The 22,757-nt window shown below is 34.7% G+C and overlaps 1 protein-coding gene across 1 annotated transcript; it reads right to left on the minus strand.

The window, feature by feature from the left end:
* Window positions 1-381: 381 nt before the first annotated feature.
* Window positions 382-17,066, minus strand: LOC146158145 (C-Jun-amino-terminal kinase-interacting protein 1-like). Its single transcript, XM_083383821.1, has 11 exons — window positions 16,754-17,066; window positions 16,067-16,170; window positions 14,400-14,524; window positions 9,116-9,267; window positions 7,056-7,102; window positions 5,925-6,037; window positions 4,775-4,890; window positions 3,771-3,906; window positions 3,101-3,210; window positions 2,336-2,479; window positions 382-831 (listed from the first exon to the last, which is right to left on the minus strand). The coding sequence occupies exons 1-11, from the start codon at window positions 16,850-16,852 to the stop codon at window positions 586-588; spliced, it is 1,392 nt and encodes a 463-aa protein (XP_083239947.1). The 5' UTR covers window positions 16,853-17,066; the 3' UTR covers window positions 382-585.
* Window positions 17,067-22,757: the final 5,691 nt, after the last annotated feature.

A 22,757-nucleotide genomic window follows, 5' to 3' on the forward strand; every position in this document is an offset into this window, starting at 1 on the left:
AGTTGTCAAAAACAAGCCTTAAAAGGATTGTAAACGACGCCGGATCTTATGCAGATGTAGTTGTAATTGCGCGAGCAAGAAACAGAACTTAGATGCCATTTTCAGTGTAAATTCTGTGTTTTTCTAAATAGGTAGCTGAAATAGCGTTTTAAACGTCATATGCAGCCCTTTTTTGATATTACTTATGTAGTAAGGGACTGTTGCTTCAAGAAAATGCCGAATCGTTTCTCGATGAAGGTGTGGCATTCCTTTCTACCACAGCAAAACGATGCCGTACGGCCATTCGATGTAAATGTCAAAAAAGCCTTGTAAACGATGCCGGAACGTTTCTTGATGTGGATTTTAAGAACCAGCCTTGAAAGAATTGTAAACGACGCCGGGTATTTTGTTGGTGTAGTTGTACTTCAAAGCCATTGTTTCCATAGGATTTCTGCATTTCTTCTTAATAAGTTATTCAAGATCGTTTAAATCCATTTTTGGATATAACTAACGTAATTAAGGACTGTTGCTTCAGGAAAAATGATTGATCGTTTTCCGATGTAGGTGTTGTAAGGTTCCTTTCCACCACTAAACGATGCCGAACCGTCACTCGATGTAGATGTCCTCGGCGGGGTGTGCGAACTCCATACAGTCGCGGTAAAAACTGCTGAAAGCTCGGCCCACGCTCTCCGCTAGAGGGCGCGTCGACGCTTCGGAGACAAAGACGTGACAAGCGAAGCGTGACGAACAGTCTGGGTGCCTCGTGATAAAGGCAAAGTACTTGTCGTTTCTCGGATGGTGGCCGCAGAATGAAACGTTTCGAAGTGTGAAGAAGTGAGTTCGCTCTTTGATCTGGAGAATATATATATTTTTTATTTACGTTTTGAAATTTCTGACTAATACTTCTAGTCTTGCGTTTGTTATTTAGATTTACTGATAATTCCTTTGCTGGCGAAACATATATAACTATTTTAACATCTACAAAAAAGTTGCTAGCTTTCTAATGTATTCTGTAATTGGTGGAGAGGGTTATAAAATATCGTTTGATGTAACCCATACATTGTTTCATATACTATCTGCATTATTTAGCTACACTCTGTACGGATCGGTCATGTATAGCTTGATAATGAATATCAAAGCTGAAAAGGTCGAAACTCCAACTGATAAAAAAGCTTTCACCTTTTAGAAGTAAAGTTGGAACAGATTTCAGTCACATTAACTGATCACACCTTATCGTAAATGCGAGAAGCGATACCAAATGACGATTCTTTACTTGCGAACGTTTTTCAGCTATTTATTCCACTTTCATAGTGTTAAACTTTAACTCCGTTTTTTATCGCTTTTAGCCCGAATCGGAGTTAAAATTGATTTCAACTTCATAATTTGTTGTAGAGGCAGTATTACTTTTTGAGGTGATAACAGGTTGATGTAGCCTAATACAGCATGGGTGGTAAAAACGGCCTTTGTTCGCGACCTATATGCGAGAAGCGTGATAGCTGACAGCCTTCGCGGCCCTACGTGACCTCGCTTTTACTACTTAGAGCAGGGATGGGCAACCTTTCCCGGTCGCGGTCAACACAAACTCAGCAAGGTCTCGGTGGGCTGTCTACTAAATTTCTCTCCTGGTTTTGTTGTTCTCCCAATCAGGGACTGATCCCGATTTTTTATGCAGTTGAAAAATTTGCAATTATTTTCAAGGAAACAAACACGAAGCGTTCGCGCAAAACGAAAAAACTAACCTCCATAACACTCAAGCAAATTTCGGCACAAATCTGAAAAAATTACCTTAAAATCTTTCGATATCTATTCCGCTTATTTGATCATAGCAATAACGCCGTTGAACATCGGATTGTGATACTTTTTGTTTTAAAAATTGAAATTTTTTATGCCAAAAAACAAAATATTTTTTCATTTGGTAGCGTTTATATATAGACCAGCGGTTCCCAAACGGTTTCCTTTGACCAACTGGGGTCTGTGCAGCAGTTTCAGAGGGTGCGCAATGAGAATTAGTCTTTTGTAAACAACATTAGATTATGTTTTAAACATCTATCTGTCATCAATATTTGTTTTTATTTATTCTTTATTATTCGATAATTCCGCGTGTTTTAGGATGTCTCTTGTGACATCATAAAGCATTTATTATGCTGTACTACCTTCTTTCAGCGAATCGTTGGCATTAGTTAGAAAGTTCTTACATTAGAAAGAATCTTGAATGCACTATAGTGTACTACAAGAAACATGGGTCAACTGACCCTTGAATTTTTATAGGGCAGTGAAATATCAAAATTATTGCAAAGGGTCCACCAGGAAAAAAAAGTTTGGAACCGCTGGTATAGGATCGTTGATAGGCCCTGACCTGTGAACTGGAGGTAAAGTAGTTGTTTGATGTGTTGTGCTTCACCATCGATTGATCCATCATCTTGATTCCGGACGAGTTGACGAGTAGACACACGAAGGCGGGGGGAGACTTGTGGAGGGTGTTGCGACGCGATTGCGCAACCTGGCATTGTGACGAAACAACGGATGGGTTAAATTTAACGTAAGAAGCTGAAATTTGTGTTTACTAGGTTGCGGGACTTTTTAGAAGAATTAAAAAGCTTCATTGAATTATTATTACCTTTACCTATATTATTAGACTAAGTCAGTGGTTCTCAATATTTTTTATCCCGGGACCCCTTCAACCGCTATTCAAAACTCAATTTCCCTTACGGAAAACAGAACCTGTATATTTGGTTATATACGAATAAAGTATAAAACATTTTTAAAATCTCAAGCTTTTCAGGCGCCATGTTCGTACCACATTATAAGCAATTTACTTGGCTGATTTTTAATGAAAACAATATATATACAATCCAATTAAATATGAGTAAATGCAAAGAGCACAAAGAGTGCTTTGTGACGTAATAATGACAAAAAAGACCTGCCAAAATACCTGCCTTGTTCAGATTTGAAAGCGGCCAAATATTATATCAAATTTTTTGTCTCTCGCAGCCGCAGCTATGAAAATTTTGTGCAACACAAATACCGAAATAAATTCCTTATTCAACTGATTACATATCACAGTGAGACAAAACATTGCGTTCTACACAGTCCTGAATACAGGTTTATTTTATTTTTTTACCTTTTGCATCGCTTGGCAAAGCACGTCATTTCCCTTGTGCATTAAAACCTCGATGGAACCGAGAAAGTAAAGATTGAATCGTTCACACGTTTCGTCCTTGAAACTGAATGCTAAAAAAAGAAAACATTTTAGCCGCGGTTTCCTGTAAACAAATCTGAAGTAACTTTGTCATCAAAATTTAGATTTTAATCGCTTTGAAAACATTTAAACTGTACTTTCTCTTTATTAAGGTATTATGTCGCGGGTCTGACTCAAGTCATTTGCAAAACAACCTAAGTCACAGTCAAGTCATTTGCAAAATAACTTAAGTCACAGCCAAGTCATTTGCAAAATGACTTAAGTCACAGTCAAGTCATTTGCAAAACAACTTAAGTCACAGTCAAGTAATTTGCAAAACAACTTAAGTCACAGTCAAGTAATTTGCCAAACAAACAACTTAAGTCACAGTCAAGTCATTTGCGAAAAACGTCAGTACAAGTCAAGTCATTTAAGTCTAAGTAAATTCATTTGCGAAATGACTATAATACCAGTAAAGTCATTTGTGATATGACTATAGGTCCCACTCAAGTGTGTACTTTATCTTCATTAAGGAACTATGCCGCGGAACGGATCTGGCCAGCAGGCCGTAGTATGATGACCCCAGCGTTAAAACAACACAAGTTTTTCTCACTCGAAACATCATCGGAGTCTTCCATGGTCGAGTGTGCGTAGTAGGCGGGGAATACCCCTTTCTGTCCTGTCCTCATGTTAATCCCTTCGTACCAGAAGTCGTCGTCTTGCTTTTGAACGTGAATCGGGTCGTTAATCTGAAAAAAACATAAAAATTGAAATCTATTCGCACCAACGTTTTTATTACAAATTATTTTGTTTATTTGTTTGGCCATGGCTGCATGTTCTTAAGATAAAATAAACTATTAAAATAGGTTCTTCTGACAGTATGCAAGATTTGTAGTGATATAAAATATTTTGTAAAAACAGTTTTATTTTAGTCTTTAAAACAGTTTTTTTATCCTATTTTGTGTCGTTGCTACGGAGAAAAACGTGGTTGATTTTAATTAACCTTAGTTTGAATTGTAAATGAATCTGTAATGGATTAATTGACAGGCAATACTAGACAGCAAGAGCCTTTCGTCTACTATATTTGTGTGTAAACTATGGTTTGTGAACTCAAAAAAATTGTCGGATCTCAAGAGTATTGCTTACGATGGAATACCTTTTTTCAGAGATGACGTCAAAAAGTTACGTCAAAACGTGACATCATAGGGTACAGTTTTGTTAAAGTTTTAGGTTGGAGAGGTCCATACAAAAACTGCATTACCAAGTTGTATTTGTCAAAACGAAAAACACGTCTTTATAATGTTTAAAAAGCCAAAAGTTATATTTTTGAGGTGCGATGAGGTGCAGGACGCTTTTAGGCTTAGGCTACTTTATCAAATTGGGCTTACTATAAAGATAATCCAAAATCGCACAAAGCACATTTAAGTAGTAAAAATGCCAAAAAAAACATTTTCTAGTGGGGGAGAGGGCTTGACCTACCCTAGCAGATAACTGAAACAGAGTCCTTGAGTTATAATCGCTGGCCTAATATTCAAAACTGTGACAAGCTTTATTGGCAGCTTTATTAAGTAACTTTATTGACTTTAGGTTACATCAATAATCACGTGTAGGAATCACCTCAAGCGCCACTTCATCGTTGTGTCTTGGAACGAACTTGAAACTTGCGCTGTGAGTCTGTTCCTTTATTTGGCCGTCGATGTAACAATATTCCACCTGGTCTGGATCGTTTATAGCTGCAACAAACATAGGTTATAACCCAGCTATGCTCATCCAGCAGTTTTATTATAATCAATATGTGTGGTTGGTTGCAATTTTTCGCTTTATAAGAATCTGTCTTGCATAATATGCCATTATCCTGATGAAGGCGTCCTCAATGGGACGTCGAAACGTCGATTAATTATAACAAAACACAGGTTTGTCAGAACACACTAAAAGTTAAAAAGGCCTACCAAGGCTCGTTTAGCAAGAACTAAAACATTCCCCTATTTAATAAGGAATTAACATATTAGTGCTGATATCCCACAACATACGATTGCGGCCTAATTCTGATTTTCTTTGTATAGGTATTCATAACTCATGTTCTGAATTAAGTCAATGTCAATGACTTTATCATTAGGTGCACTTAATTGTTTTCAAATAGCTTGAGTCTTTTGGGCAAAATAAATTGACTGGGATGTAAAGTTAACTCAAACGAATGGAACTACTTTTCAGCGTTTTTTTAGTTGTTTTTCTTGTCAAAAGTACTGTTTCTAAAATGGTTTGCTCAAGAAATGTCACTTGTTTGTTGTATACCAATCAAAAAATCGCCCAAAATCAGGCGGGTTAAAAATTGTAATAGTTTATCATTTTACGTTGATACAAACGAAACGGACTGCGGGCCAAATCCGGCCCGTCAGTTTAATTCTCCAGGTCCAAAACAGCACATTTCCCAGAACAAGGCTACTAATAGTTTATTTTTTGGAATATTTGTCAGATGAAAAGCTAGGTTAAAATTTAAAAAAAATTCAAACTAAACGACAATTTCACAAAGCCCACTCCATAATATAAAAAAAAAATCGTTTTGGTTTTCTTCGTAAAAAATAATCAAGGTAAATAAGGTCAATATAATCGTTTTACATCCGGCCCGTGAATTACAATATTTAGAGTTATCTTGCTCTTTAAGAAGAGAGTGATCAAGTATAACAAAAAAGGCACAACTGGCACAAATTATTGTAAACTACAAAGAAAGTTTTACTTCAAAAATGTGTGGAATATATTTCCAACTTACACCACTCAGATGCGCTCCTGGTAAGACCCACATAACGTGAAGTAATTTCGACGTTGTTTGGAGGAATTTGATTGCTTACTTGTGCCTGGTTACGTAGCTTCGGGTTGACATTTCTAAACAAATATAAATTGCTTTGTAAACTCTTATAGTCTGTGAGTACACACATTCTTGCCGATTTGCTTTCTGCAAAAAGATAACACGTGTGAATCATAGAAGTTAAACTGCTTATTTCAAAAGCAGTTTAACAAAGAATGAACGTCGTGGAATATTCTTTATCGATTTTCTACATGGGCGTGTTTGACCTAAAATGTTAAAACAAAGAAACATAGACTTTTATGCTTTAACTTGTAGAATACAAACCTGGCAAACAACTCATTTCAACAGGTCCTAAAAACAGTTTCTTGAAAGTTTGTTATTTAAATTGTTTGGTAATTTGTTTTAAAAATCCAAAAAGGTCGAATAGATCGACATCATCCTGATACGAAACGTCTTAATAATCAAGATGATGTCGATCTACTCGACATTTTTGGCTTTGTAATTTATTATCAAGCTACATTTGCGCATAGTCTACCCAAGTTTAATTGAGTTCGAAAAAATATAAACATTTGTAATGCGGATTGAAAATTTGCAGAAGAAAACAATTTTAAATAACATGGTAGGAATATCATAGTTGATGTAGATAGGTAGAATGTTTTTAAAGTTTAATAAATTGATATAATAGCTGGAGTTATTGGTTGGGCGTACAGTAGTAGCCTAGAATAAATATCAAAGCCCACACAGAAATAGGTAACATTTTGTAAACGTTTTACATTAATTCTTATTTTCAACATCTAGTCCTTATAGATGTTGAACAGGAATAACTCGTTATGCGAAGTTTCACATAATGTTAGCAACTTCTGCATTACTATTATATTCAATATACGCCCAACGTCAACCTCTGGGCATTATGCTCAAAAGTTAGGAAAAATTATCGACTTTGAAAACAAGGTAATTATTTGGTGTCTGAGCAACGAACGATCGTTTTCTTTCCGGGAATTTTGACATTTTAATAATTCAGTTCTTTTGAAACACGACACGAAAGCGCAATGTGAAACCCAAGTCTACTTAAGCTTAAGTTTTACATCAACTTACTTTATGTTTTTGTCGGCTTGACTGACTTCGTTATTTGGACAAGCAACCTACAAAATAAAATATAAAAATGGTTAATTTGTAACTAGAACAAATAGGTGACAAAACAAAAAAAGCATAAAAAGCATTCCTAATAATATTGTTTAAAAAAACTTAGTTTAATCTTTATCACTGATGTGCAACCAGAATTGTTTGTTTTCACCATTCGGATTCAGGCAGATTTTGTTATTCGAAAGAATACTTTGATTATACGATAGTCATAATATCCCGAAAAAATAAATTCCTGATCCGATATTATCTTAGATATCCAGTATTGGCCCAATATTGATCTATTTTATCGAATATATCAAACTTTTGATCTAACTTTGTCAAACGTTGAACTTATTTTAACTTTTGATTCAACATTATCTGGAATATCATTAATCTTGTTTTATCGAAAATATATAAGTTTTGATCTTACTTCAAAAATTTCAACTCTTGATTCGATATTATTTAGAACAGTGGTTCTCAACCGCCGGTCCGCGTCAACTTTCCTGCCGGTCAGCCAAATATATTACAATTTTATATATCAATTGCAAAAGGCAAGATGTTGAAGATCAAATTTAGAACTTCGCCAGCTCCGTAATTTGTAGCTTTGTGACGTAACATAGAGATAATGGTTTACTCTGAACTTTATCGTAGTCCTACGTCACAATGCTGAAGTGTTGTGCCCAACTGTTTAAAAGTAGGCTACAGTTCGTTTTAGTCTTAAATTTTAGGACCAGTTGTATGTTAAAAAGTTCAATAGAACCACGTATAACACGTATGACATCAAAAACACGCTCATTGAATAGAAGTTCCGTTCTTTGCTTTTAATTTGCATACTTGTGTCGTAAATAAGTTTTGGGTTGATTTTGATTTATGAAGGTCCGCCGGTCCGCAAAATTTGTTTGGAAATTTCACCGGTCCGCAAACTAAAAAGGTTGAGAACCACTGATCTAGAATATCACTGATGCTGTTTTATCGGAAGTCAATAATAATTTATGTCTTATCTTAATTTATCGTAACTTCAACCTTTGATTGCACATTACCGTACATCTCATGTCTTAAACTTTTTTACAGCAAAGTTTACCGAACTAAGTAAACGAGTTTGTGGGTCCCTGGTATGCCCACATTAATTTCACAAAAAGTCATACACCTATATATTTTTACTTTTATTACCTTGCTTAATGTTAATGTCAAAACTTAGAACAAAAGCACTAAATAAGTTGTACGTAAACTCAAAGTCAATCCTTGGGGCTACCGACGTATATAATTCTAAATATTAGCTCAAATCTTTGGTTTACATTAACCTTAGAAGAATCACTTGACTATGTGAGATAACTATGTGAGGTTAAGAAGCACTGGCTGAGACAAATGAAAGAAATATTTGATTGTCACGTTGTGACGTGAGAGCGGAAGTTTGTTATTTATCTATTTTTTAAGTATTTTAAAAGTGCAGACTAAAACATTTGAGAAGCCCTGCACTGCAGCTCGATTTTTTGTTGCCTAAAATAGTGAGCTATCTCATTAGATGTCATATAATTTATAATTTTGGTCGCCTTTCAGAAAAAAATTACTTTCAAAATGGATGCTGTAGGACAACGTAATTATCGGTTTTACGACATCGGTAATTTTTCTATTACTCTGTTGCTATTGGAAATTTAAACTTTTGTTCTGAAATTTTTAAATTATTTTAACTCTTGATTTGAATTTCATCTCAAACTTAAGTACATTGTTCATCACACATGTGTAAAAGAAAGAAAGACTCCCATTATTTGGATCATATTAAATTCAATTAAGTTTATGGTAACGTCTGATTTATTTTCTTATAAAACATTTAGTGACGTAAATTTTTTTTTTAATTTTTTTTTAATTTTTTTAATTTTTTTTTTTCATTAACGTAAGAGGTTTTCTGTCATGCTTTTGAATATTTCGACGCCAACAAAAAAAGGATTGAGAAACACTTTTAAGGCATCGCACCAAGAAATACACAAACCACGTGTTCACTTTTACCAATAAATAAACTTGTAACATTCTCCGACCTCATTAGCTGCCTTGGACGTCGGAGTTTCTTCAAGCTGCTTCACGTTGTTGTTCCTTATCGTGTCTTCTGACGCGTTTTGGGTGAGAATTTGTTGTTGGAGAAGTTGTCCGTTGCACACAGAAGGTTGGGATGCCACTGGAGTGCTCTCGTCTGTTGAATGATAAGCGTTTAAGACAGTGGTTCACAACCGGGAGGACGCGGCACTCTAGAGTGCCATTTTTAGCGCTCAAGGTTGGCAAGAGATTTTCAAATTCTTTAGGATTTCTTTATGCAACGTTTGTGTATGATAAAAGTGACAAAAAATTAAAAAGGTTTTTCAACCTTGTTACACCGTTAATGTGCTGTTTCAATCTCGTTTATTGTACAGTTACAGTTGACCACTCAAATATACAAGCAAGGGTGCCGCGAACTATATAATTTCTGTAGGGTGCCGCAAGCTAAAAAAAAGTTGCGAAACACTGGTTTAATTGATTGGCGGTTGTAGTAAGACGTAGTAATAAGAAAATCAATGCCCATAGCTACTTCTGTATTGGCTTTGACATTGTTAAAGCATTGGTTCTCAAACCTGGGACGGGGAGCTTCGACGCTGCGTAGCCAAGCGTTTTGCTGGAGTCAGAATCGGAGCTTTTATTTTTTTGTGGGCCTGAGCTTAAGATGGAGCCATTTTTTGATTAACAATTTAGTGTAGCAAATGTAACTTAATTTAGACTGCGTTGAAACAGTAGCTATGTGTTTGATGGCTCCGGAGCTCAACCAGGAGACAATGCTTTTTTACTGTAGCTCCCCAGCCCTGCCTCAAACTGTGTACCACGTCTACGGATTTCCGATACTCGATATTTAATTGCGATAACCGATATTTTTAACAAAACGTTTCGCCTATCGGATACAAAATGACGCCACGACTATGCCCAATCAAGCAACAAAGTACCCCCCACAGTTTCCACTCAAATTATTTTGCCACTCAATTATTTTTCAGTACAAAAAAACACACTTGAAAAAAACAACAATCACACCTGTGTAGTTCTTTTCTTATCAAAATATTTTAATATCTAACTATCTTTTTTCCAACACACTTGAATTTTAGCATGTGCATGATAAGATTGGCGTCCGCCTTTAAAATGTGTCAACACGGGCTTTACGTGGGCGTCTAATTAGTGTAGCGGTATTAAAATGTTCACAGCTGGCATTTGTTATCCGGATTATTTTAGGAGGATAATGCGATTCATCCACGGGTCAAATCAAAGTCGCTTTAGTCTTGAAGTGTGATCAAATTAAAATTAATTCGGTATCTCGTATCAAAGCCGGTATACAACTGTGTGATATTGCGCAAGCGGTTTCGAAATGCTTTATCAGTTAAAATAAAATAAATAAAAACAAAAATACAACGTTTAAGGAACTACTACCTCACTTTTATTCAAGCAATATCTTATAAACTTGATCAGACATGAGACATATCCAGGCGTTTTTTATAGAAAATTCACAACGTTTTGCAAAACTTACGTTGATTATATGGATGTCCGATACTTGACTCTATTCCGATACCGATACCCGATATTTTGGAGATAAAGTATCGCGATCTGATCCGATACAAAATGACGTCATTACCATGCTCACATTTTTATAGATGAAATTAAAACGTTTAAAGGTAATTTTTCAGGGTTATTGGCACAAAATTTTCTTTAGTCTTAAGAAGTTTAGTTACATCAAGCTGATAACGACTGTTTTTTGACAAATTTATCGGATGAGTACCGATACTACCACTTGGCATCGGGTATCGGCTATGATCCGATTTTATCGGTCATTCTTAGTTGAATATATAGGTCGATCAATAACAAAAACATCGAAGTACAAAAAGCACAAAAAGTTTGACATGTTCAACTAATTCCAGCTGCGCGCTATGGCGTCTGTTTGTGTCTCAGGGGCGATGAATAATTGATCGTGGACGCATCACGCCAAACCCTTACCTACTGCCCTTGAAATCGATTCCTTATGCATATGATAACACAACGGCTGCGCGATAAGTCACCAACCAATGCTGAATGACTGAATCTCTAGCTCAGGCTAGACCAGTGGTTCCCAAACCGTGGGCCATGGCCCTTTACTAGGCCACCAACACACTGTCAATGGGCCACAGAGCCATTTGAACAGATTCTACTGTTCTGTTATATTGTACATATTATGCGCTTTGTTTTGAAAAACAATAATTATTTAGCAAGAAAGGTCATTGTCTCCTAACAATGGGGTTGCTGTGTTGGAGATAGTAGTTCAAAGTGGGTGAGTAGCCAACCTTGTGTTTTTCAAGCGAATTTGTGCTTGTTTTTTTTCTGAGCTTGCGAGTTGTTTGTTTTGGGCTTGTTTCTTCTTTTTATTGTGTTTTTTGGGCTTGTTTTTTCTCTTGTTGTTGGGAATGTTTTTCCAAATTTAGAGCACGTGGTGAGCCACGAATCGCTATTAAATAGACATTTGGGCCACAGGCCAAAAATGTTTTGGAACCACTGGTCTGGACGACTGAGAGAAAGAAGCTGCTACTGCTACGATGCGACAAATTTTAGATAATGTTAAACTGAACATTATACCTATGCAACGAAGAAATTTCCAATTATTTTAGAAATTAATTTTTTTTTAAATTAATTTAAGTATTTCTTAGCTCAAATAATCTTACATAAAAAATCTTAAATTGCCGAAAAAAACTCAAAACCTTTTTTACGGTAATAATTATCACACAATGTTAATACAAAATCATAGTTTGTCAAATTAAGTAGGATGAATTCATCTTTAGACATTTCGTCTGATAACCATTCTCAACGTTGTAATGATGCATTATTCATGTAATATTTTTCGCCGACTAAACAGCACGTTCGTCACAAGACAGCTAAAATCAGACAATTCATGGTTTGATAAACGCGGCGCTGCATTCAGGTTACATCAGACAAAATCATGGATAACAAATAAATTGAGACTTATCTGTAGCAAAAGTGTTGTGTAAAATATCTATCATTTTTGACCAAAACTGCACAACCTTTTTAGACAAATATTAAAAATTTCATGTAGCATCAACTGGCAAGTCTTTTGACCCAGACTGAACATATGATTGTTACCAAAAACAAAATTTAGTCATAGGCAGAGAATTTAAACCAGTAAGTCAAACCGAACACGAACCGGAACTTTAGGTCTATTTTTTCCTAACCGTGACAAATAGTTCAATTTTATTAAAAAAATACTTAAAGAAATGCTTTATTTCAACCCAAGTCATTTGTTCAAAAGACTTAAGTCAAGTTAAGTCATTTGTCCGAAAGACTTAAGTCAAGTCAAGTCATTTTGCCCAAATGACTTAAGTCAAGTCAAGTCATTTAAAAACAGTGACTTAAGTGCACTTAAGTCAAGTCATTGACTTAAGTCATTACAACGCTGATAATTATCCTACACGCTTATTGACCCACATTTTATACATTTAACGCAAGTTATATTGTATTTGAACCGGAACTTTATGAACCGGTTTTGAAATAACAATGGTCGAACCGGAGCTGAACCAGAACTTTAAAATTGCTCCGAACCGAAACAGGAACTGAACCGAATTACCAAAAAATCCTTAAACCCGAACCGAACCTGAACCAGAAAAGTCAAACCGCTTGGATCACTGATTTAAATTTAATTTGCTGTTACAAGATTATACACCAACTGGCTTCGACTATATTCATATGTCATCTGACAAAATAATTTTTCAGGATAATATTCGCTTTACTGGAAAGCACCAAGGTCGTAAAACTTACTTTTGATTAACTATGCAATCGAGCCGTTAAGTAGCAGCGAGTTTAGGGGCCTGGTCAGAAAGTTTTGTGTAAATGATCAGCATTCAAACGATTAAGCCAGTGTTTCTTAACCATTGGTCGTGACCCAAAATTAAGTCACCGTTTGATTTTGTTAGGTGGCCGACTGCAGTAGTTCACATGCTTAGATATATTGAAATTGGTTCTACGCAAGATCTAAACATTTGTAAAAACATTGAGAAAAAGGAAGAGATCAGTCATAATAATTATATTCAAACTTATTATGATATTTGGCTTATGTTTGTGTACCTTACGAAGTGGCATTTTGTACAGGGCTGGAAGTGTACACGAAAGCCGCAAACTTTGGTATGAATAGGTATTTTTAAACAGCAGATCAAACAAGATTGTATTCTTTTTGGATATCGTATAAACATCTTTACTCATTTAAGCGATGTTCGATAGATTTTCAGGCGATTTTTCATGCTTCGGCACACTAAAACAATGAAAGAACATTCGCGAACCACTTTTTATAAAACCTTACAATTTAAACCTCTACAATCACCTTAACTACACTGCAAGGGTATTAAGTAAATACCATATCAGTTATCTTACGGATAGAGTATCTAATTCTCACATTGGCTGTATAAAAAGTACAGTGTGTCAGTTTGATAAACACTGCGCTATACGATCTGTAGATTCTATTGAAGGTTTCAAGTTTTTATCAGAATTTCTAATGAATTTCTAATGGCACCCATTGCGTAATTTCAGCATTCTGTTTTTACGAAAACCTGTTACAATTTTAATCATTAGTGGTTTAGTTGCGCGTAAAAGATCAACGCAAAACTTTGTTGAGACAGGCACATAGGTACGCCCAAAACAAACAAAAATAATAGCATGAATATTTCATTGACGCCTCATACTTCCCTGCTGTTTCGACAGTGCACTCAAGAGGAATTTCGTTCCAAACTTTTGATACGAAAACTATGAACAACTGACAGTGTTAGATCATTGATTAATATCTTACGCAAATAATACAAAAATATTTTAAGACCCCGTGTGCATCTCATTTTTAACATTGTTGCATTCTTACAAACTAGTTTTCGTGTCTTCAGCTTTGTTTACTTGTTTTGTTTACGTTGAATTAGGTCTTTTCAACGAATGACTTGCGTTGAAATAAAGTGTTTTACATGACGCTTTTTATAAAGTTGGGTTATTTACCTGATCGTTTCACTGAAACAATTCGCTTTTCAGTCGAGTTATAGCTCATAGTCTGACACATTTACTAATTTTAATAGTTTAAGGTTTAATTTTTGTGACAAGGTTTTGACCTATGCAACTGATGACTTGGACTGGAACTTGACTTGTTATTTATTCAAAAATACTTCACGTGGAATTACGTAATTTTACAAATGACGGACTGGAATTTGAGTAATTTCAAAATGAATTGTTTACAACACTGCTAAACAGTTTTCTATTGCAACAACAGAGATGTATAATTCAGTCGCAATAACCTACCCCGATACTCAGTTGGTGTTTTACGCGCGGGTTTGATTTCTATGGAGACCGGAAGCGGTCCTGGTCTGGCGGGTTCCGCAAAAAACTTGAGGGTGTTCGGTCGAACTCTTCGTTCCGGCACAGGCCTGAGTTGGAAAGTTTTAAACAGGTTAAAATTTGAAGTCAGACGTTACAGAAAAACGGTGAACACAGCGAAAAATGTCGGCAAAATACTTCAAAAAGGCGAGATACGGATTAAAGTAAAAACAAGCGGAAAATTGACATACATTTCAATCTATGAATAATGGTTTGTTTTATTTCAATGTAAAATTTGCATCGAACCTTTAATTAAAAAATATAATTTATTTAAAATAAATAGTTAAGTTAAAAACTCATTAAACAAAAGGAATAACAATACTGTACCAAAACACAAAAACATTATATTATTAATGGCAACAAACATTAGGCGTTTTTGTTTTTCGCTGCAAATCACAGAGTTGCTTCTAAATTATTCAGTGTAAGATTTATCAATGTACCTTTCATTACACTCAAATAAATCAATATATTTCAAATCTGTGTGAAAGTAGAATAATTTTCTTATCGGAATTATAAAGAATATTCTAACTGGAACCCTTGATAATTTTTTGTCACAAAGTTGCGCCATAACAGAACCTCAAAACAAGCCACCTTAGGAAACCGAAGGTTATCGTTTCATGTAATAGTGAACAAATTTGCAACTGAAATTCTAGGTTAAATACAATCAAGCAGTGGAAAAGCAACCTGGAACGGTCGGTAATGGCGTTCCTGTAAAATAATTTTACAGGTACGCCGTACATATTTCTATATTAGCCTACATGTTAAAATAGTATTTCATTTGCACATTTGAGCAATAAAATAATCGAACAATAGCCGCACGGTAAAAAAATGTTTCATCGTTTCGGTAAGCAAATTGTTTTATTTTAAAGCAGGGATGTCCAACCCGCGGCCCGCCTGATGTTTACGAGCGGCTCACCACTTATTCTCACTTTCAGTTTGTTGAAAACAATTGTTTTCACTCTCATCAAAACGTGTAGAACTCGCACTGTTTAAAGTAGGCTTAATCTTCGAAACACTTTTGTGCACCATTATTGCTAAGCAAGATTGGTGTTTTTCTAAATGTGTGTTTTTGCGGACCTTTTTAAGGAAATGTATCATCAGGCCAAAGGTGTCTTACCATGACATGATACGGCATGTAAACTTAATTTTTCGCGCTACGCGCGATAAGACCGATATCTACTTGCATATTTACGCACGAGCTCACTCTCAAAGAGCAGTTATTTATAAGTTAAGTTGTTTTATGACGTCAAGATATGACGTAACTTATGACGTCACCCATTAAATGTAATAGGTTTTGCCGCTTATCGAAAATTTCAAAGTTTCAATGTGGCCCATTCTGCTAAAAGGTTGGACATCCCTGCTTTGAACCCTGCATTCAAAGTGGTCGCCTGATAAAAAAGGGCATAATTTACCTGTGCGGCGTATCTGCAGAAAATTTTCAGGACCGTTCCGGCTTACTTTCAGCATTGTTTTCAAATCATGTTTGATTGTATGCAGTTCGTTTAATTGACAGAATAGTTGGTATAGGGAAAATAAAGTCTACGTCGAAAAAAAAGATTCGCTATAAACCTTAGTTATTATATTCGGGTTACCTGTTCTTTTGAGTTGTCTGTGTTCTGTTCGACTTAATCGTGGCTGAAATCGCTGATTCTGAACAGGTTCGTTTGCTTTTCCGACTTGACCGCCTTTTCGCAACCTAAAACAAATGTGAACAGCTTACGCGTTAATTGTTAAGGATATCGCTAAATAGCCAGTCGTGAATAGGTATTAACATAGTAACTGCACTTATTTCAAAAGGACTGATTTCTATTTTAGTTAAAAATCAATGTCAAAGTCAAACAGGTAGAGTAAATTAACATATCTTCATAGAGAAGTTTCGATACGTATCATATACTGATTGATACAAGTGCGTAAAGAAATATTTCTATCAAGATGATGTCGATTAACTCTAGCTATTTGGCTTTGCTATTCATATTCAAGATACATTACAGTTCCGTACCTAGTGTACCTTTCCTGTTTTATTTAAATTTGATAACAGTATTGTGACATCCTTCAATCGAAAGTATGTAATTCTTAGTGTTCTTATTGTAAAGCGATTAATTGAAAAAAATTTAAACTTCGGGTGGGTGACTACAGGACGTTTCTCAAAGATAAACGGTGTTTAAATGCTTTTATGGTCAACAGATTCGTACTTCTGTTTTAACACAATCGCGAATTCTGACCGATATCAAAACATTGTTACAGTCAAAAATTAATCCTATATAGCATTGCGTTTTTACCTTGAAAGATCCGTTGATATAGCTGTGTGCCTGTATTTCCTTATCTTGCAAAATGTCGCTCAAATCAAGGTCGTTAAAATCATCAAGACACAGATCCATCTCAAAACACTGCTGTATCCGCGAGCCCAGCAAAAAAATAAGCCAAAAAACGTGCACTGGCAAACTAAAAAGGCAACTAAACTGCTCAAAAAACTAAACTAAGCCAAGGCGGTCTGGGCATGCACACCAGCATACAACTAACAGCAGTTATTACAATGATGTAATCCAGTGCTGTAAAAAAACAGCACCTATGTACGCCTGCAAGGGAAAAGCCGTTAGGGCCGGTCGATATCGATTGCAGTGTTCTTGCTCTTACTGTACCTTCCAGTCTTTAGCTGCTGTTGCTTTATTATTTCGTGCCTTTTTCTTTTGCAAAGGCCTGCTGACGGACAAGGTAAGGACAAATTGGTTTTGCTGCTGTCTCGTTTTAAAGTGTACAAATTGTTTGTCAAAATTTGTGTTCAATTATAATTCAGACCATTGTACAAAGATTTGTGTTTTATTAATGCAAAATTTTACAGCTTTTTGATATTGAAATATCAAGCTACACTTTTATCGATCCAAAAAGAAATAAAGTTTATTTTAAAACAACGGATTACTATCCTAAACAGATTTAAATAAGTGTATTTTGCTACAGCTTGTTTGATGTCATTCAACCGTAATATAGTTAGTGCACACATGGTTTTGTTAAGTTTTGTTTTTGATTAATTCATACCATTGTTTAAATTTGCGTTTTAATAATTAGTGCAATACATCGCAGCTTTTTGATATAAAATTATCAAAGCATACTTTTCTGGATCCAGAAAGAACCACAAAGGTTAGCAGATCTAAAACAAGTTTATTTTAAAACAACAAAATACTATAAATAGATTTGAAAAAGTTTAAGTAAACCTGAAGTTGGCGTTTCGGCGTAACTACATAGCATTCCGTTGTTTTTTAAATAAAGTTGTTTTACATCTTTTTTAACGTTTGTGGTTCTTTTAACAACTAGAAGTGTTGGAACAGGCTTAGATCCCAATACGAATAATTTTCATTATTATTTTATCCACTATATTTATATGGATATTTTTTTAATTTTAGGTGTTCGAATTTCAGTAACGATTTTTGTCCATAACCATCGTAGTTTGTAACTGTTTTTATATAGCGAAATAAAATAAGGCTATTCAAGTTTTTAGTTTAATTAAACAAGTCGCCCTTTCCTCCATTTAAATTTAAATCATCGCCTCCTGCTATTTACGTTTACGAAAAGTTGTTAAGTGATTTCGAAAATTCGGTATTTTAATTTGTGTAACGGAGTTTTTCCGTTCTTTGTATAATGCAGTTTTGTATGCGTTTATTCAGGTCGGTTTTGTTATTGGTAAAACGTTTTGAAAATAGCTCTTGCTTCGCTCCCTTATCGTTTTTCTCATTAGTAAAAGGAATGCCGTATTTTTAAGTGCCTGGAAATAGGTTTAGTTTTGAAAATTAGGGCATTTTGTTTCGTTTAAGCATTGTAGGTCAGTTTACTTTAATTCCAAGTTTAGTTAAATTAAACATCTTGTCTTCGAGAAAATATTAGTCTCAACGACAACATTTAAAAAATTCTCTTTAACTTCTGATCATTTATTTTTTTAACTCTTGCAATGGCGTTGCTATAAAGAAACAGCTTAATTATTGATGCGTTGCTACGTGGCAGTTCTTTTACTGAAGGTAAATTCCGTGAAGTAAAAATTATTGTCGCTTCTCCAGTAAATACTCCTATAAGTAAAAATATTTTACATGAGATAAGGCTATTGCGCTATGTCGATTTACCGTTATGTCTGTGTTTTAATGAAATATTTATTTAACTGTATCGGTTCAGTAATGGTTTAACAAGCGAGATTTTCTTAAATTAGGATTTTAGCGGTCTGTAATAGCTCGAACAATTCTTTATTGGCAATATTGGCTGCTATATATGTATAACACTGCTGTTTTACTAGGTTTATCTTCTTTTAAGGATATGTTTTTGTAAAACTTATTACACTTCAATTATGACAGACTTACCTTTCATTATTTTGTGCACGACCTAACGTAGCTCAATCCGCCGTTCTTTTATTTGCATACATAGAAATAAGCATTTTAGATGGGGTTAAATAGTTATGGTGAGAGCAAAATAAGAAGTCAAAACAAAATCAACAAACGATAGCAATTTAATATAAGTCATGCGAAATGCATATAAAACGGAAATTGTATATTTATTTCTCTTTTATCGAACAATAAATATATCCTGTATTTGGTTTATAGTTTTAGTCTACGAATGACATCTTTTTTTAAGTTACTAGAACAAAATTTGCTTCTTTATTTTGTTAACCTATTATTAGAGGATAAATTTGCCTGTCAAGGTGGAAATCGCTGCGTTGAACCAGCTGGTTTCCATTTAAATTTGCTTATAAGGATACCACCATAGTATCGAAATAATTAAGGATCATACCATTTGGCATCTGGCATTGGCTCAGATCCGATATTATCGGACAATAACTAGGATAAATGCAGTTTATCTAGTTTTAAAAGTTGGGAGAACTGTTACTTAAGTCAGTTTTAGGCCTGTTACCCTCGATGAGGCAAACCACGGTATAAAATTAAGATTCGTGTATGGTAATCCAAAAAAAATCGAAACTTTACACCCCCTCCCCTTGGTCCACCAGTAGCAACATATTGCACCAAACCTACCCACGTTGGTTTACAACAACAAAAATATTTCGGAATCCTAGGTTAGACTTGCCTTCCATTATATTGTGCACAACCCAGCGTATCAATCAATCGTTTCTTTATTTGCATAAAAAATAAACAACTATACGCAGTCAAAAAAGTGAACAAACGATGGCACTTCAATATCGTACGTTTAGATCAGTAGAAGTCCTATATTACATACAAAACAAAACTGTAAATCTATTTCCCGTTTATTCAACAACAATGAGCATACACCTTCGTTTATTAAACAAAGGCGTTGGCCGGTTGTAAATCAGTATTCAGTCAGTTGCAGCAGTTTTGTGACAAAATATGGGAAGGGATCATCATTCTACAAGGGAAAAAGCATTATAGTTATTATTTATTTTAAATTTAGAAAGAATATCTTACTTGTCCGTTGTTAAAAACTTACCGCACTACTTTAACGAGTTTTGACATCTTGTCTCCACAATCAGATATTTTAGACAAAACCTATGTTTAGTAAAACAGTTCTATAGCCTGTAAAAAAGCATAATATTAAACCTGTGGAAAAACAGCTGTTGTTAAGAACCTGCAACAAAGGGGGTAAAACTTTGAAATTCTGTAAATGAATGGACAATTTCTGCAAACTGAAACTGCTGGCCTGTTACGCTAAGACTGCAAAAAAGCGCCTAAAATTAAAACAAATTAACTTGCGCACCTAAACCACCCAAGTATCTATGGTAGCAATATTTGTTATAAAGGCATTGTTTAGGTCTAGAGATAGTACGATGTAAATATTCACCTTGACTTTGGGGGTCCATTAAAATGCGTTGCTGCTTCTTCCTTCGATTTGATACTCTTTTCCATCCATTCCTTGAAAATTTAACAAGGGATTTTAAACCAGGTGGCCTACTTTTGATTCCCCAAAATTCATTTTAACTAGGGTTGCCATACGTACAGATTTTCCCTTGAATGTCAGGAAATTAGCGTTATAATTAATGTTCAGAAGGAATTTTTTAACCTTCTCCAAACCAGTTTAGTAAAGTGTTTAATGAATCTAAGCAAAATATATTTTATTACACATTAGTGCCCGAATTTTTACGGGATTTTGCCTTTTCATAAATAACAAGCCTAATTTAAACAGTATAATTATCGGTAAAATTGGAATGCTATTGGCCCAAATGTATTCTTGTAAGTCAACATTCTTACTCAAACCAAACAACAAAATTACCAAAAATAGTATACCAACCATGGATAAGTTCAATCAAGTTCTCATGCTCCGGTGTTTGCACGTCCGCTGGGAGGCAGTAAAGGACGCTGTTTTGTTGGAAGCCTGCAAAAAAAATATGAGGTGATTACAATACAGGCAAATTAAATTAAATCTTCATACTCACTAGAAGCAATGGATTGACAGCTTAATGTATTTCTTTTGCTTGCAACTTGCTGTTTTTTTCTTTCTCCAATGTTCTTCTTTTGTTCTCTTTTCTCGAATGTTCTTTTTTCTTCGTTCTCCGGATGTTCTTTTTTTGTCCTCTTTTATCGAATGTTCTTTTTCTGAACGTTCTTCTTCACATTTATTCCTCTTTAGTCCTAATTACTTTCTCTTTGCTTTGACTTTTCTTCTTACTACAAGTTTCATTGTTTTTGACCTGCCCTGACTTTTTTTGCTTCTTGATAACTGTCTTACCAAACTACCTAGTTTTTAATTTAGGCGCAAGTTTAACTTTTACTCGCAAAAAGCGTCGTTTACAAAAGCGAAGTTTTTTTTATTGTTTAAACCCTCTACAATTGTCGAAATGAATTTAAATGCCTAAATAACATTTTAATTTATATTTGTTTATTTGGTAGAAGATAACTTAAGCCTAAATTGACAGGGGAAGTTTTATCAGCAATTAAAGAGCATTTTACGAACCCCCGATGATCTAATACAGCTCATGGTAAAAGCTATTAAAAATTATATTAAAAGCCATAAATAATTACATTACGCTACATTAAACCCGGACCATTTACTTTACATTATAGTTGCATGTTAATTATATATTAGAACCCTCGTTTAATAAGCAAGTGAATTGGGTAATAACATGGAATAATTAGCCCCCCAAAAGTGGTACATACCCCGGGAAACTTAATTTTGTTAATTACTAATTTTGTAAGCCACTCTTCTTAACCTAATTAAAAGCCGAAAATTAAATGCCTACAGTTATAAAAAAAGATGGCTGTAGCGCAGTTTTGGCAAAAACATATTTTATTTTTAATTATATTTATCCAAGTTAACTAAATTATAAAAAAAATTGTAAAAAAAATAATTTAAAAACCTGATAAATTTGTCATAAACCGTTGTCAACTTTGATTGAGGGATAGAAATAAGTACATAAATAAGTTAATTCAGTAAGTAAATAATCGGCATTTGTAAAATAATATTTGTGCGCACGTTTGCAGATGTGTGTAATATTACGCTGCTGGCGAAACAATTTTGCGAAAAATTTTACCGTTTAAAACGCCCGTTACATTAAAATACGGAGCCCTGCACTTATACACAAGAACTTTGGATAGCGACTTTTATAAGAGTGACGCGTTATTAATTAAGCCTGAGAAATCGCGTAAGTTTTCACAGTTCAAAATAAATCAAGACGTAAAAACACGTTTTTACGAAGCTATTCGCGTTATTAGCGTGACGTGTTGTATACGTCAAAGGTGCGAAATACCGCGGTTCAAACTGTGACGTAGGTAAATACGGCATTCAAATATAAAAATGGATTTTTACAAATCCACTGCCGATTAAGAAATCGTGTTTTGGAGGTTATTAACGGTTGAAGGCTTAAACATTTAAACGAAATTTTGAAATCCAACAATCGAAGTTGACGCGCTACGGCCACAAAAAAAAATTGCTACATCACTTGGGTTTCGACGATGAAAACTTGTCTTGTCGTTGATTGACAAAGTGTTCGTTTCGAGTGGATGAAGTGTTGATGTTCGATAAGCTATTGAAAAAAAAAGATTCATAATAGTATCTATAGCATTTTTCCACGATGTTTTATTTTGTTGAAATGACTTTGAGTGCAATTATAGGTCACTGGTTTTGAAGACTTTACTTATTAATTCGTTTTGGTAAAAATACTTAACTTGACTGTACAATTTACTTGTGTAGAGTTTTGTCCTTTTTTAGTTCAGTTATTGGTCATAATCAGGCGAGTTTTGAAAATTTAAAATAATGACTTGACTTTGACGATATTTTTACAAAATCATGGTTTAAATTGAAGCATGCGAACTTGCGTATTCGGTTAGAACAGGGGTTCTT

Source organism: Ascidiella aspersa, chromosome 3, assembly GCF_963924565.1.
Source record: "Ascidiella aspersa chromosome 3, kaAscAspe10.2, whole genome shotgun sequence".
In the NCBI taxonomy this organism is placed as follows: domain Eukaryota; kingdom Metazoa; phylum Chordata; class Ascidiacea; order Phlebobranchia; family Ascidiidae; genus Ascidiella; species Ascidiella aspersa.